This window comes from Mus caroli, chromosome 17 (genome assembly GCF_900094665.2).
Source record: "Mus caroli chromosome 17, CAROLI_EIJ_v1.1, whole genome shotgun sequence".
In the NCBI taxonomy this organism is placed as follows: Eukaryota; Metazoa; Chordata; class Mammalia; order Rodentia; family Muridae; genus Mus; species Mus caroli.
The window spans coordinates 3,469,784-3,484,699 of NC_034586.1; the positions used below are offsets into that span (position 1 = coordinate 3,469,784).

At 45.1% G+C, this 14,916-nt stretch overlaps 1 protein-coding gene across 2 annotated transcripts; it reads right to left on the minus strand.

Annotated features, from left to right (window-relative positions):
* Window positions 1-2,043: 2,043 nt before the first annotated feature.
* Window positions 2,044-11,005, minus strand: Tagap (T cell activation RhoGTPase activating protein). 2 transcript variants are annotated; one of them, XM_021149941.2, is made up of 10 exons: window positions 10,921-11,005; window positions 10,113-10,197; window positions 9,970-10,023; window positions 9,616-9,682; window positions 8,287-8,453; window positions 7,590-7,751; window positions 7,060-7,169; window positions 5,455-5,650; window positions 4,778-4,892; window positions 2,044-4,113 (listed from the first exon to the last, which is right to left on the minus strand). In XM_021149941.2, exons 2-10 carry the CDS (start codon window positions 10,137-10,139, stop codon window positions 2,867-2,869), a joined length of 2,145 nt encoding a protein of 714 aa, XP_021005600.1. In that variant the 5' UTR covers window positions 10,140-10,197; window positions 10,921-11,005; the 3' UTR covers window positions 2,044-2,866. The 2 variants fall into 2 exon arrangements, with proteins under 2 accessions (XP_021005600.1, XP_029327323.1); XM_029471463.1 differs by lacking the exon at window positions 10,921-11,005 and having other exon boundaries at window positions 10,109-10,194.
* Between the last annotated feature and the right edge of the window lie 3,911 nt (window positions 11,006-14,916).

A 14,916-nucleotide genomic window follows, 5' to 3' on the forward strand; every position in this document is an offset into this window, starting at 1 on the left:
TTCAGTCTCCAGAGCCATGGACAAGGCATTGCCACTGTTCAGTGCTCCCTTCCAGCCTACAGTATGGTTGTGGCTGCCTCACAAACAGACATACGTGGAAACAGAGTTAGGAAGTCCAAATTGGAAGCATCAGTGGGCCACATAGAAACAAGTGAGTCCCACACCATGCGATATTTGAAATGGTCACCACAACTTCTCTTTACTGATCAAAGAAAGACATGAGCGAGACTTTACCATGAGAAGCTGTGGATATCTGACATAAACTATACTGGGGCTTCCAGTCTCTCACTGTTGCTTTTTAAAATATAGGGAGCTAGCCAGGCATGATAGTGCATGTCTTTAACCCCAGCACCTGGGAAGCTGGGGATCGCTGAGCTCAGGTCAGTCTGCCCTACACAGTGAGCTTGGAACTACACTGAGAAGCCCTGTCTTAAACAAACAAACAAACAAACAAACAAATACACAGGCGTTTGAGGAAGGGTCGCATGGAGGTCAACTCATTAATAAAGTGGGAATAGATCTAAAACTTTCCAGTTTGTCATATTGGTTAACCTCTGCAGGTGATGCTCTGGTTTTCATTAGCAAGTCACTAAGAGCCATTGTGGTGATGTGGCCTGTAATCCCAGTACTCAGCAGGCTGAGGCAAGAAGGTTTCACATTCTGGGACTGCTTGGGCAACAGAGAAATCCTGTCTCAAATAATTTCATATATATATGTATATATGTATATATAGTATATGTCCATATATCCATATATATGCACAAACTCTGTCATCTATTTATCTATCCATCCATCCATCCATCCATCATCTATTCACTATCTATGTACCCGTTACCAATCTCTCCATCCATCCATCCATCCATCCATCCATCCATCCATCATCTGTTTGTCTGTCTGTATCACTAAGAACATGGTGGGAGGCCATTTTTTCCCCAATTCTCAAAGACTCAGTGTGATGCCTGGCTCATGGTAGGTACCAAAGTCATAACTCAGCTCTAAGAAAGGGTTGCTCTTACTCACTGACCAGTCAGGGGAGTGGCTTGCCCTTTAAGATTGATTTGTTGTTGATGCTTAATAGAGCATAAACAAGATTTCCTTTTACTTTGTGTATTATGTTTTGCCAGTGTGTATGTATGTTCACGTCAGGCCTGCCTGGAGGGTGGAAGAGGCCCTCAGATGTCCTGGAACTGAAGTGACACATAGTTGTGAGCTGCCATGTGGGTGCTGGGAACTGAACCCAGGTCCTTTGCAAAAGCACCAAGTGCTCTTAGCTGCCACCCCCACTTATCTATCTATCTATCTATCTATCTATCTATCTATCTATCTATCTATCTATCATCTATTTATTTTGAGATGGGTTACTCTGTGTAGCTCTGGCTGACCTGGAATTCATGCTATGGACCAGGTTGGCCTCTAACTCAGGAATCTACCTGCCTCTGCCTTCTAAATGCTGCGATTAAAGTCATGTACCACCACTGATCAGTTTATTAGAGTTATTAATATTACTTTTGATCATGATGCATGGGCAACCCAATTTACAACTTGGCTAAGCAAATGCTCACTAAATCACCTCGAGCAAGAATCAGGATTTTTTTTTTTAATTTGGTAGTGAGACATCACCCAAATCGTGAATGTACACAGCATCTTATAAAAATGTCCAAATCCCGAGTGTACACAGTATCTTATAAAAATGTCCAAATCCTGAGTGTACACCGTATCTTATAAAAACGGATATAATTAGGAAGATTGGAGCCCTATACATTTACATAAACATATTGGTCATTGAGTAGTAAGATTCTAATATACACACATCCCTCCTTATGCTTGCTAATGATAAAGGGCATCACCGAACTGAAGTGTGTAAAGACACTGGAAAGTCTGCCTCACTCAGATGCAAGCTTTACATGTGCCAGGTTATCTTGTGTCCTATAGTTTTTCCTGTCCCCTGAATGACTGCTTGCTGAAAAAAGTGGCTCAAATCCCCAGAGAACAGAGACTACATCTCCTGGACACTACCTCCCTGAGGTATGCGTTGGCCCACAATGAGTGTATAGTGAACAGACACTGGCTGAATGGACCAGTGTGTGGATATAATGTTCTTGGTGGATTTTTATTTGAGTCAAAGGATATAACATCGGCAAGTAATAAACTGTCTAAAGGAGGAGGGCAGTTTATTGTGACTAATAAATAAACTGTACTGAAATCTTATACAAGACTCCCCAATGCATACAACAGTGCTTACCCCGCTACACAGCTGCACAAGACATGACTGAGCTGCAGAGGCTCAAAGTACTCTGTGTGAGTTACTACTGACAGAATGCACTTCCGCCACGACACCCACATTCCATTAGATGACTGAAAGACCTTCTCCCAGTGCGACTGACGGCTCATACACCAAGCACAGTGTCTTTCAGTCTGTTCCCTTCTATGCCTGCCTAGAAGATGCATCATGTTCCTGTCTCAAGCCTGCTTAGGAGAAGATGCATCAGAGGCTTAGACATTTCCACCTACATGCAGCTGGCGGCTGATGTGCACACAGGCACGACATTTGCTGTAACATTAAGAAAAGTAAAGACTCAATAGAAACAAGTGCCTGAGGACAAGAAACAACATCCAGAAGTGCATGCATGAGGGATGTACGCAGACACCCTTGCATCTAATACCTTGCATATAATAATACATTTTATACATTTACTACATATTGCACAAACCCAGTTACACACAGACACAATCTGGTGTCACCGTGTGAGCCGTCCTCACAGAGGAGAGCTCCACACCACGTTCTGAATGAGCTTATCTGTGACTCAACAGACAGTTCTCTGCAGTCGCATCTTCACACACAAGTTAGCCATGGTACAAGGCTTTCTTAAATGTAGGATTCTCTAGCACAGCAGAGTTGGTCAACCTCAAAGACTAAGTGGCTGTGTTGTGGCCCAAGACAGTCCAGCTTAGCCTTCTGCATGGACTCGGACACTGTCCTCAACTGGTGTAGCTCAGATCTCCCCTGAGTTTCTATAGAGACATGGACAGTCTGACTGTGTGTCCAGTGCTCAGTCACAGAAGACAATCTGTGTCCACCAGGTGTCCCTTCACTGAGGTCACCTCCATGGTGAGAAGGCACAGGGGGCACCGCTGTGCTTGGCTTGAACATTCTTGCCCTCATACTCCCAACTGTCTGGCCACCGTAGGCTGTGAGTCCTGATGTCTGGTAATAAATGGCCTCTTCGTAAGATGGTGGGCTTCCCGGTTTCCTTACATCCACTAACTGGAACGTGTTGTCGACTGAGAGCGCCCAGGTGCCGGACAAGCTGAAGCCCAGAGATGTTTGGCTTTGGATTTCTGACTCATTTTCCTGGATGATTCTGCCAGCAAGTTGGCTCTCTTTCCTCAAGTCCTTCTGAAGTTGGTCTCTAGAAAAGTCTTTGGATTTCTCAGACCCAATGCTGGAGGTTCGGGGCAGCACTTTCTTGTGAGACGCAAAGGAAAACGACATGGAGTGCTTTCTAATTTCTCTCTGGGGTTTGGTTTTGTCTGTCTTTGTTGTGAAACTCTGGTGTCTGGTGAAGAAGTTTCTCTTGGGGCAGGATGGAGAAGGCACAGGTGAGCTGCCCAAAGGTTCGCCTGGGGAGGATCTGGAGAAAGCTTTGGTTATGTGTCCCTGTGGAGATGCTAAACCTTGGGTCCAATTCTTTATCTTCAAATCAACTGGTCTCTTGGGTTTGCCGTCAACTGCTGGGAAGACTTCCTCTGTAAAGGGATCTTCAGCTTCATCGCCTTCAGAACAGGAGGCGTCCTGGGGCAGAGTGAAGCTGTCCTCACTCCTTGTTAGCTTTTGCTTGGATGTTGGGTCCACGAGGCACTCTCGTGAGGGTGACGTGTTGGGTTCAGAGAACCGCCTGTCTTGTTGGACAATGGAGCTTTTCAGCCTGACTACCATGCTAACGCTGGACTCTGAGCTTGACTCACAGGTGTCCCGGTGGCCCTGGGTATCCAGGCCAGCCATTGTGGGAGTGGGACCCTCCAGTTGCCTGTTGGGAGAGGCTGCGCCACTTGTGGGCTCCACATCTGGGTCATTGCTGTCATAGGCCGAGTCATTCTGCAGAGTTGACACGTCTGGGGAAAGTTAAGGAAGAGCTGAGCATTTTGTCCAGGCTTTCTTAGCGAAGACCCTATTTATACCAACGATGCTGTGGGGGAAGTGTACTGGGGCCCGATCCAACAATAAGCTGATTACACTGATCCTTTGCTTCTGTCTAAAATGGTCTTTAAATGGTAAGAAAGTGGGAAAAATAAAACGGAGAAGGAAGGGAAAGATTCGAGGAAAAGAAGCTGACAATGATAATATTCTCTAAGGTCTATTGATCTGAATTTGTAATATTGGTTTTTCAGGTAGCTCTTATATAGGAGGCTCAATGTCCGTTTTGATGGACTCACATTCCATTGCAGAGCTGGGATTTCCTTACTCCAACCCATAGCTGAAGTTTACTTAATAGAATCAAGAGCTATTCATGACTCAGAATGAAAAGGAAAAAATTCCAGATTGTTACAGAAAGTGGGCAGTGTCTGGTGTGTGTGTGTGTGTGTGTGTGTGTGTGTGTGTGTGTGTGTAAATCTAGTAGCAAGACCTCTGTGGTTGGTGACTTCCTTACAGAATTCTGACTTGTGAAGGTGAATCCTGCTCTTAATACCAGGGATGCTTCACATTGCTGCATGGAGCACCTATGGCCGGCACGAACTTCTCCCCAGAACCACACTCAAGTGGCAGAATGTTCTGTACCTGAACTGTCAGTGTGCTCCAGGGAGTCGTCAGAAGTGATGCGGGAATGTGTCCGAATGTTCTCCCCAAATATTTCAAAGCAGTTGTCAATGAGGAATTCCACCAAGCTCTTAACCTGTAAAACAAAGAAAATAAGCAGTTTGTCAGCTTAAGTACATTCATAAAAAAGGTAGCACAGAATGAGGACATATCGGGGTCAACTATTCAGGAAGTGGCAGAATTAAGACTAGCTACTTTCATGTGCCTGAAAAGCACATTGGAATAATAAGTACACTTTATTGCTATATTTTTTGAGGCTTTTCAGAATTAAAAAAAAAAAAGCTTTGAAGTAACTTAAATGATTTAATTTAAGGAAGTACTTCTCCAGATTTTTAGCTGAACAGGCAGAATGTGATACACAGAAGAAAAAGAACAAAGTGTTTTTTTCCAGCTGTGGGGGTAGGGGGATAGTGCTGTGTCTGTTACTCTGATCTGTCTCCCAGGACAACTGAGGATGCATACATTTGGTGCCTCTACAAATGCAGGTTTCTATAAGCGTGGAACCACGACAACACATGCCGCAGTTCATACCTCCACTGAGTCATTTGAGATACTCAAACCACAAGCATTTCAGTGCTTGGCTTTTGCAGAGAGTGGGCTTGTGAGCAGTGAGTTTCTCCTACTGAGGCAGGACATACCTTATTGTTCAGGTCCTTCTGGGCCTGGAAGGACAGGCTCTGGTCGTTCTTCAGAGTGAGCATGTTAGGCCCGATGCAGATGGCGAGGTTGCTGGAGTCCATCTTGTTGACCTCAGCATTCTTGCTGATGAGGTGGAGCACATAGACCAAGTGCCTGAGCAGAAGAAGGTTGGGCCGGGGGAGGGCACCAGCGACCCTGAAATAAAGTTGAGGGATGATGATTTCCATGCAGTCTCGAAAGGTTCCACCCACCCAGATCTCCTTAAAAGCAAGGAAGGCGCATTGTCACAAGAAACATTGTGACATTCTCACTCAGGGACTCCCTGTGGTTGTAGTGGGGCCCCAACAGCGCCCGTCTTTATTACACACAGGGATGCTGGGTGTGAATCGGAGCCCGTTTAACTGTCACAGTCTGCCTTCCATTTTGAAAACAATTTTGTTACATGATTAAATAACTGCATCAGAATCCTTTCTGAGACCCTACGAGACCGGCTTCCTCACACCTTTTTAAGGCTAATTTCCAGATGAAGGTCACCTATTTTCACATTATTCTGAGAAATCTTTAGAGAGAACTAATCTATAGAAGCATGTTTATAACTAGACAATGCTCTAGTGATAACAAATTAGATTCTTGAGTTAGATTCTTTACATTTTGATATTTCAAGAAAAAAAATGAAGTGAAGCCAACACATGGGTCCTTTTCATTTCTTGGTGTTATTTTCAGAAAAGACTTTGTGTGCAAGCAGAAGTATTGTGATAATCGTAGTGTTCTGGGGGGAGGGAGGAGGGGAGGGGCAAAAACTATCCCCTTTCTGGAAAATATTTCATGGCAAATACTCTGCCGGCCGTGGGGACACCTTAGGGTGCTGGCATGTTAACAGAAAGCCTCTGGGACTCTCCAGAAATGCAGAGGTCACACTTTGCTTTTCATTGCTAGCTATTGGAATTTGATCTTCTCTCTTTCTTAAAAATATTTTTATTAACCATAAGAATGCAGTTTGCTGTGGAAATTTATGAATAAAACAATTTCTCCCAAGTTGCTCTGTGGTGCCATAAGGGTTTTATGAAAGAACAGTGGTTGGCAAGACACCAGGTAATAACATTAAGGTTAACTCCAATCTTGTTGGCTATTCAGAGTTGATCTCGTGCCTTTTAAAACTACTCCTGTGTTTAGGTTCCCTCCGTCTTGGGATCTATGAGTCCTGAAGTTTACTTTCTGCTTTTTAAGAAGTGCTTTCTCTCGTTTGGGTAGAACTGCTTCCTTTAAATACCCAGGGCCTTTTCTGGCTTCCATGATGGATGGGATCAATGGGCACTTCCACTCCGATTCCTCGGACTTCACAGTTTCTGTGAGACAGGAATCTTGAGGCACTTGCACAGTTTGTTTGTTTGATTTTTTGTTTAAGACAGGGTTTCTCTGTGTAGCCCTGGCTGCCTTGGAACTCACTTTGTAGACCAGGCTGGCCTCGAACTCAGAAATCCACCTGCCTCTGCCTCCCGAGTGCTGGGATTAAAGGCGTGCACCACCACGCCCGGCTGCACTTGCACAGTTTTATGAAAGGTCGAAGATGGGGGCCTAGCCTCCTGCAGTGCCAGAGGACTTACTGCTTCAGGGCCTCGATTCTGTCCTCCTCGGTGGGCTTCTCCAGGGCGCCCATCCAGTCCTCAAAGAGATCACAGGAGAGCAGCTTCAGGGGTATCCCTCGGAGGAAGTCCTGGAGGGAGAGAAAAGTGCGCCCAAGTCACATGGCTGTATTTACTTTAGGGAGCCTCTTCCAAATTCGCACAGTACTTAAGAAGCCCCCTTCCCCCCCCCCCGGCCCCCCCCCTAACCAGCATAGTAAGATGCACTGTTTCTAGGTGAAATCTGGGGAGACCAGCTTTATGAATGGATTTGGCCAAGGGGCAATCAAATAATGTTTTGAGAGAATTTCATGCCACCCTTTCTGTCGAAACCTGGGATCATTGAAACAGAGGTGCTTATATGAATATTTGAAAGGTTGAACAGAGAAAAAAACCCTAAACTCCCACCAGCTGGCTTTGCCTGCAGGGAGCAGTGTGTCAGGTCCGGGTTTCCTGATGAGTTTGTCAGTGCGCCCTCAATAGGCCATCTAGTGTAAATGCCTCAGGCTCACCTTGAAGACCACAGCTAGGAGGTGCACAGGGAGCTGGTTCAGATTCACGGAGACCCCACAGTTAAGCTCCTCCTTCAGCTCCTTGCGGGCTTTCTCGCTGGCAGCTTTCCTGAATATCCCTTCCGTTGAGGGACCTTTAAGGCAGAGGATGGTGAGGATGTCCTGCGGGAGCACACACGACATAGAAAACAGTCACTTGGAGACACCCGCCACTGCTGTTAAAGCACGGAACCCTACCTGTAGGCTCCTGTTACAGGAGGAGAGACTTCGAAGCTAACCAAAGCCAGCACTGCCAATGATGCCTTTTTACTCATTTTTCTCAGAGGAGGTAAATTGTGAAGGGATTAACTTTGCACATTTGAAAATTATTTGGAGCCCCCTCTTTCCTCTCAAATGCTTCCGTAGAAACACTAGTTTACCCCCACAGGCATCCTCTGCTCCCTCTCTGGTGAGTTTTTAGAAGTTACAAATGTTCCACCTTCTCCAATCCACAGGACAGAGGACTGAGGGAGGGCCCATCATTTAGAGTATATTGATGGATACAGCCGGCAGATGGCTCCTCTCCTGCATTGGACAGTGGGGTGGGGGTGGGGGGGGCTTTCTTGGAAGGCCAATGCCCATCATGTTCAGAATTCTCACAGACTTTTCAGGTCCCACTGGAAAGGGGAAGTAGATTTATGGGTCCACACACACCTACCTGGATGGGTCTGGGAAGTGTGTCGTTCTCCCCACAGATGATCGACAAGGGTTGGTCAAACAGCGACACTTTCAGCTCTGGTTCCAATGACCCAGAGAAGTCGGATGAAGGAGAGAGCTTTCTCATGAGAGACGGCCAGGACAGCACTTTCTTTCTCTTCTTAATTTCTGTAGCCAAGGAAACAAGGAGATAAAGAGAAAAATCTATGTTAACAAGCCATGATCCAAATGAGAACATGGATGTTGGCTACATCATCTCACCTATAGCATGCCACGTTGAAAAACAAAAGTAAAAACCAAAAACCAAAAAACAAGAGCCCTCAAAACCAACCTTCTGTTTTCAACCTACTGTTGAAAATTCGAGAAGGCCAAGGGCATGAACCATGATCTAGAAAGATCAACCCCAAACCACTACACTGTTGTCAGGGTAGCGAGTCCCTAAACATCAACACCAGTGTTCCTCAAAGGCCCCACCTTTCCTGTTTTTATGCGCACAGCTTTTAACTACAGAAAACTAGCGAAATTTCAATGGTGCTGGTCAAAACCACCCATTTTAACGGATTCCTAACGACTACAAAGAATGTATTTCTGATTGATGAATAGTATTTTAATTTATTTCTTTGAATATGAAAGTTACAGAGAGGAAGTCTTTTGCTTCCTTTCGAAGATCTTTTAGAAGATTCTGGGTAGGGCTGGCTGTTCACCTCCGGTCCCCTAGGTACTACCGCTAGAGGGCGCTATATCACCCAGAGAATCCTGCTATCACCCAGACCCGGCTTTATCTGAGAAGCTTGGTTCTCCAAACAGGTTGCCACAAAGGCTTGACACTTTGCCAAGTACCCTACCATTTACCTATTTTGTACCAGCAAGAGGAAGAGAGACAAGAATGAGAGGCCCATCCTGATACTTTGGGAGGGGTGGTCAGATCTGATGCATATCGTAATGAAATGTGTTATGAAAGATGGTAAGAAAGGATGCCCGATTGGAGATCAGCAACAATTGCCTCACGGGTGCTTAGGTTCGGTCTCCACTAGAGAAGGAAGCAAGGCGTGGGCAGGGCAATGTGTTTCTCCAATGTGTGCACGCTTCCATCCTCAACACAAGTTCTGAGACTTGGCAGCCCGCTTGGAAACCCCGTGTGTCCCTGGACACTGGCCACGGACAGAATCTTCCCTCCTAACAGCTCTGGCTGTCTTAGTCAAGGGTTAATGTTCTGCGGTCTCTCAGAACACTTAGAAAACCAATTCTCAGTAAAGTAAAAGCCCTGTGGTTTGGCAAACAGAGCACTAGTTAGGCGCACAGGAGAGATCAGTATGTTTTCAAAACTCACCAATAAGCTGGCAAATGCTGTCTTCACTCTCACATGATGTCAGCAGGGGAGGCACTTTGATATCACCCTGAAAACATGCATTTCAGTTAAAATAGTGACACCTGAAGACACCTCATCTTTCTTCATAAAATGCACATACAGCCTTTTATTCATCTTGAAAATTAAGTCAAATGCATTGATTCTGTATTTTATCTTCTCAGATCAACATTATTTTGGAAGATCTCAGTAGAAGTGTTTAGTTTATAATCTGATATTCATCTTACACCAATAATTAAATAACCCAAATGAGCAACAAAAGAATGTCTTTTATCTAATTATAGTGCAAATAAAAAGTTTAAAACATTACTTTCTTACCTCTGACTGACATTCAATTAATGTCTCCATGTTGTTAGCATTAAGTGTTTTTGACTAAAAGAGAGGAAAAAGAACATCAGCGAAGGTCCTTCAGCCCCTGTCTGTGGACAAGATGTATAAGCAGGTGCAAAGGACTTACGCACACCATGGAGACTGCTTATCAGCTTCATTGGAATGGAGACTGACAGTCTAAGGGGGGGAGGGTTTCACTACCTCGAGGCTTTGATCCTGTGTACAATAAATCATAAATGAAAAGAGTTAGAAAGTAGAATAACTAGTCCAGTCAAATTCAAATTTCAAAGGCAGTTTGGAAAAAAAAAAAAAAAAAGAAGGACCCAGAGCTTAAAGCTACTGGATAGAAAAGTTATCACCTAAAACTGGGCTCCCACTAAGAAGCAGCGTTGAGAATCTCATCCAACTTTTCATTGTGTCTTATTCTATCCAAATGAAATAAAAATTCCCACGTCCCCATGAAGTAAGATAACATCAATCTTTTTCCCTAAATGTCACCTATGATTAAGAACAGCCTCTGAGAAACTTAATCCTAAATTCTTCAAGCCACACGCCTTTACTACTCCCAAACGTTGTTACGGGTTACTAAGTTCCCATCAGGAGAGCCTGAGTACACATTACAACAACCAAGACTTGCTTTTTTGAGTGCTCGTACATACTATATTAAAAGCTCATGAAACCCAAGTAAGACAGAACTTTACCTCCAGGACAATATATACAGTGTACAGAAACAAAAGATAACATATACAGAATCCCTAAGCCCCCAAGCTGCAGCTGACACACAGCCCCTAGCATTCTGCATTCAGAGTCCTTCTAAGGCTGGCACATGTTTCTCAATAGAGCTGTTTTTAGTGGCACTGGCCCCTGACCCTTCAGGGACCCAAGACCCTTGACCCACAAGGGAGTTTATGTTTTGTCCTGTTAATCTACAGTACTTACCCAGCAACGGTCTTCAGCCAGAGCTCTTTTTACCTCTGGCGAACTGTGGAAAACGGGAGACACAACATGACACTCTGACCCTAGGAGTCCACCCACAGAGACAAGGCACTGGGCCCTCAGCCTCATGTGCTGAGTGTTATATGTGGCGGGGGCGGGCAGGTGGAAACTCAGAATATTACTGGGGCCGGAAGGAACATCATGGGTTGTTACACAGCCAAAGCCAGCCAGAGACTGCTCCGCTCTCACTTCCTCATTCCTTTTAGGGCAGCGCCGGTTCTTTCCAAGCCTAGCCCCCCTAATTCCCACCCCCCATTTCAAAGTAAAAATGTCTGCAAACTACTAGGAGTGGAAGCCATGACATATTGAACATAGGCAGTGGCTCTGGTTAATGTCAAAGGTGGTGTGTGCAGGATGAGAAATTTTATTATTCTGTGTATAAACATCATTTTCCTTTCTAGTTGTTTGGGCCGGCCCCTCCCTGCTCTGGGTGTCCTGTTTGGGTGTTGTTCCCTGTCACCCACCATCCTCTCCGTCCAGGACTAGATATCAATTGGCACATCTAGGTGCAGGGTGTTGCTATAAAACCAGGACGGAGATGGAGGGATGACTTCCCCTCTTTGAAAATTACCCTTGAAAGCTACATCAGTTTCTTTGGAACTAGGGGAATTGCCCATTGAGAAATTCATTTATTTCTCATGTAGAGAACCACTGCCCTAAGTTTATTGTGAAATACAGTCAGTCAGATGGGTACAGATGTGTTCATTTTAGGATCAACAACTTTGCAAAGGGAACAAAAAGCGTCACATGTTTGTCAACATGGTGGCATCTTTGGAAAATCTAAAAGAACAAAACGGTTTGAAATGCAGATGCTGTAAATTATATTGGATGTAAAACTGCCCTCCAATCTGGCATCTTCTGTTATGTCACCTCCTCTTCTTTCTTCGAGATCAAATCAGGTCCTGTGTGTGTGTGTGTGTGTGTGTGTATTGGCATCCCACCTCAGGGCTATGGCTTTGAACGTTCCACAGATAATTTGATGTTTGGCTCTGTAGTATTCCACAGAATTGTCTAAGCCGTTATGTTTTTGGAGCTGGAGATTAAAACCTGCCCCTCAGAACACACTCTGCCTCTGAGCTGCACCCCAATCCAGGATTGGTCTTGGGCTTCTCTAATGTCAAGGGCACTGCTACTCTGGAGAAGGCCTTCTCTCCTCACCAGGCAGAAGGCTCTTTCTCGGTGATGTGAAAATGGAACCCACTTTACAAGGTTTTTCATCTTAATTCCGAGCCGCCTTCTGAGATATAGAACTCTTAGACTCAGCATCTGCAGCATCCTCCAAAAAGACAGCTCAAACTTCTCTTGAGATGGAAGGTTCCCGTGCCTTGGGGTAAACACTGTTCTTGAGAACGCCAACCCTCATTCTTGGCGTTACCATGAACTCTGCATACCGAGGTTAAAATGTGAGCCCGCCAAGTCATACCTAACACCTTTATATGTGCCACATACTTGTATTTCAAGAGCCTCAGGGTAACTCTTCAAGTGGTTCATTTGTCTATACCCGCTTTGTCAGGTCAGGGGCCCTCATGAGGAACACGTAGCTAGCAGAGACGCAGATTTAGGACACAGTCCTGAAACTTCAGACTTATTATCACTTTTGTTAATAATAAATAAAACGCATTTTGTACCGTCAATGATGTGGTGACCCACAGAAACAGCTACATCAACAGATTTGTGTGTGTATATATGTGGTGTGTGTGTGTGTGTGTGTGTGACATGTATGTGTATGGTATGCAATGCCAGGATTCTGTGCAGGCGTGCTTATGGAGGCCACAGTCTTCCTGTGTTTTATCTTACTTTTGAGACAGGGTCTCTTTACTGGACTTAGAGTGTCTACCAATTTGTCTAGGTTAATTATCCAGTGACGCCCCTATCCATTCACTGCCCATGGCTAGGGTTATAGGAGCCTACTGCCTTGCTGGCTTTCCCATGGGTATCATGGATCCAAACGCAGCCCCTCACGCTTGTGAGGCCATGGAGCCATTCTTCAGACCCTACATTGACATTGAGAGTTTGTGTCTATAACTCTCCAGGGACCAACCATGTCCAGCTTTTAGTAACTAACAGAGTTGTTGAATTACTAGTTTCCCCTACCCCCCAAAAATCCAGCAGTAACCATGGCAACAGAAAAGTGTAACCTGGGACCTCACATTTCTAAAGCAGAAGAATGTTGGCTTTTATAGAGCCCCACTGTTGATAACAGACCCCAGCGGAAAGATATTCAGCAGTATCAGCAGCCCTGGAGAGTCCAACAGTCCACACCTAATTAACAGACAAGTTTGTGCGACTGTTAGATGCTGTTAGAGATGGCAGATGGTCCAGCTGTGGCACTGGAGAGTTCTTCCATTGGTGTGGTTCTTTCCAAACGCTATGCAGTAGGGTAGAGCTGGAAATAGAGCCGTCTGAGGAAGACAGGCCTGTCCCTGATTCGGAGAAGCTCACAATAGCACTGATGGCAATTTTCATAGCAGTAGGAACATTTGTAAAGACAGCACGACACTCGGAAATATTCTTGTCTTTATTTTTTTTAAGATTTAAAATAAGGCTTATTTCTATTTTATGCGTATGGGTGTTTTGCCTGCATGTATGTATGTGCGCTATGTATGTGTGTGTGTGGTGCCTGCAAAGAGGGTGTCAGAGTCCCTGGAACTGGAGGAATTGGACTGAAAAGCTCCCTGTAGATGCTGGGCACCAAATCCAGGGCCTCTGCTAGAGCAGCCAGGGCCCTTAACCGATAAGCTCTCTCTCCAGCCCCTGTCACAGTTTTCAAAGCTGAAATGATATATTTGTTTGTTTGCTTGCATTTGACATTTTCTTTCTCTAGCCCGTTTCTTTGAAGAACAAGCTTGTATCCGCCTGCATGACGTTTTGTCTTCAGTTGATGGGAAGGAACCCAGATGGCTTTTGCAGGGTCAGGTTGAAGAAACCTCCCCGAGAACCACACGTATAACCACACTTCCAATTCTAGGACTCTGCTGTAGGGGTTGTGCCTCACACGCTGTGGTGTGTGTGTGTGTGTGAGAGTTGTGGGCAAGTACCTTTGTTCCTTCTCCAACTTCCAGTCTCAGTTACCACTTCTGTCCGGCCTGTGGTGCACAAGAGCTTGTGAATCATTAACCATGAATGGTTTGCCCTACCTGCCTGGGAAGCAACCACCCAGGGCAGTGGTTCTCAACCTGTGGGTCATGACCCCTTGGGTGGTGGTGGCAAAGGACCCTTCCACAGGATCACACCAGATTTCCTGCATAAGAGATATTTACATTCCAATTCAAAACAGCAGCAAAGTTACAGTTATGAAGGAGCAACAAAAATATGGTTGGGGGTCACCACGACAAGTGAGACTACAGTGAAGGATCACATCATCGGGAAGAGAGCCACTGACCAAGGGGAAGATCCCTGTATCTCTTCACCTCTTTCTCATTCCCATCAACAGCTCTCTGCACAAATTCCTGCTTTCCCAGAGTTCATGGTTTCCTTCAAGAATTCACCACCACCTGTCTTAGGGTTTTACTGCTGTGAACAGATACTACGACCAAGGCAAGTCTTATAAAGGACAACATTTAATTGGGGCTGGATTACAGGTTCAGAGGTTCAGTCAATTATCATCAAGGTGGAAGCATGGCAGTATCCAGGCAGGCATGGCACAGGAGGAGCTGAGAGTTCTATGTCTTCATCTAAGGTGGCTAGCAGAGTACTGGCTTCCAGGCAGCTAGGATAAGGGTCTTTTTTTTTTTTAATTTTTAACATTTTTTTATTACGTATTTTCCTCAATTACATTTCTAATGCTATCCCAAAAGTCCCCCATACCCTCCCCACCACTTCCCTACCCACCCATTCCCATTTTTTTGGCCCTGGCGTTCCCCTGTACTGGGGCATATAAAGTTTGCGTGTCCAGTGGGCCTCTCTTTCCAGTGATGTCTGACTAGGCCATCTTTTGAT

Bases quoted from the DNA above. Each gene is read 5' to 3' on its own strand.
- Tagap (XM_021149941.2), bottom strand. From the start codon at position 10,139: ATGAAGCTGATAAGCAGTCTCCATGGT. The intron at 8,454-9,615 runs GTGAGTTTTGAA...CCTTGGCTACAG, and splicing joins CAGCATTTGCCAGCTTATTG to AAATTAAGAAGAGAAAGAAA. The intron at 4,114-4,777 runs GTACAGAACATT...AACTTTCCCCAG, and splicing joins GGAGCACACTGACAGTTCAG to ACGTGTCAACTCTGCAGAAT.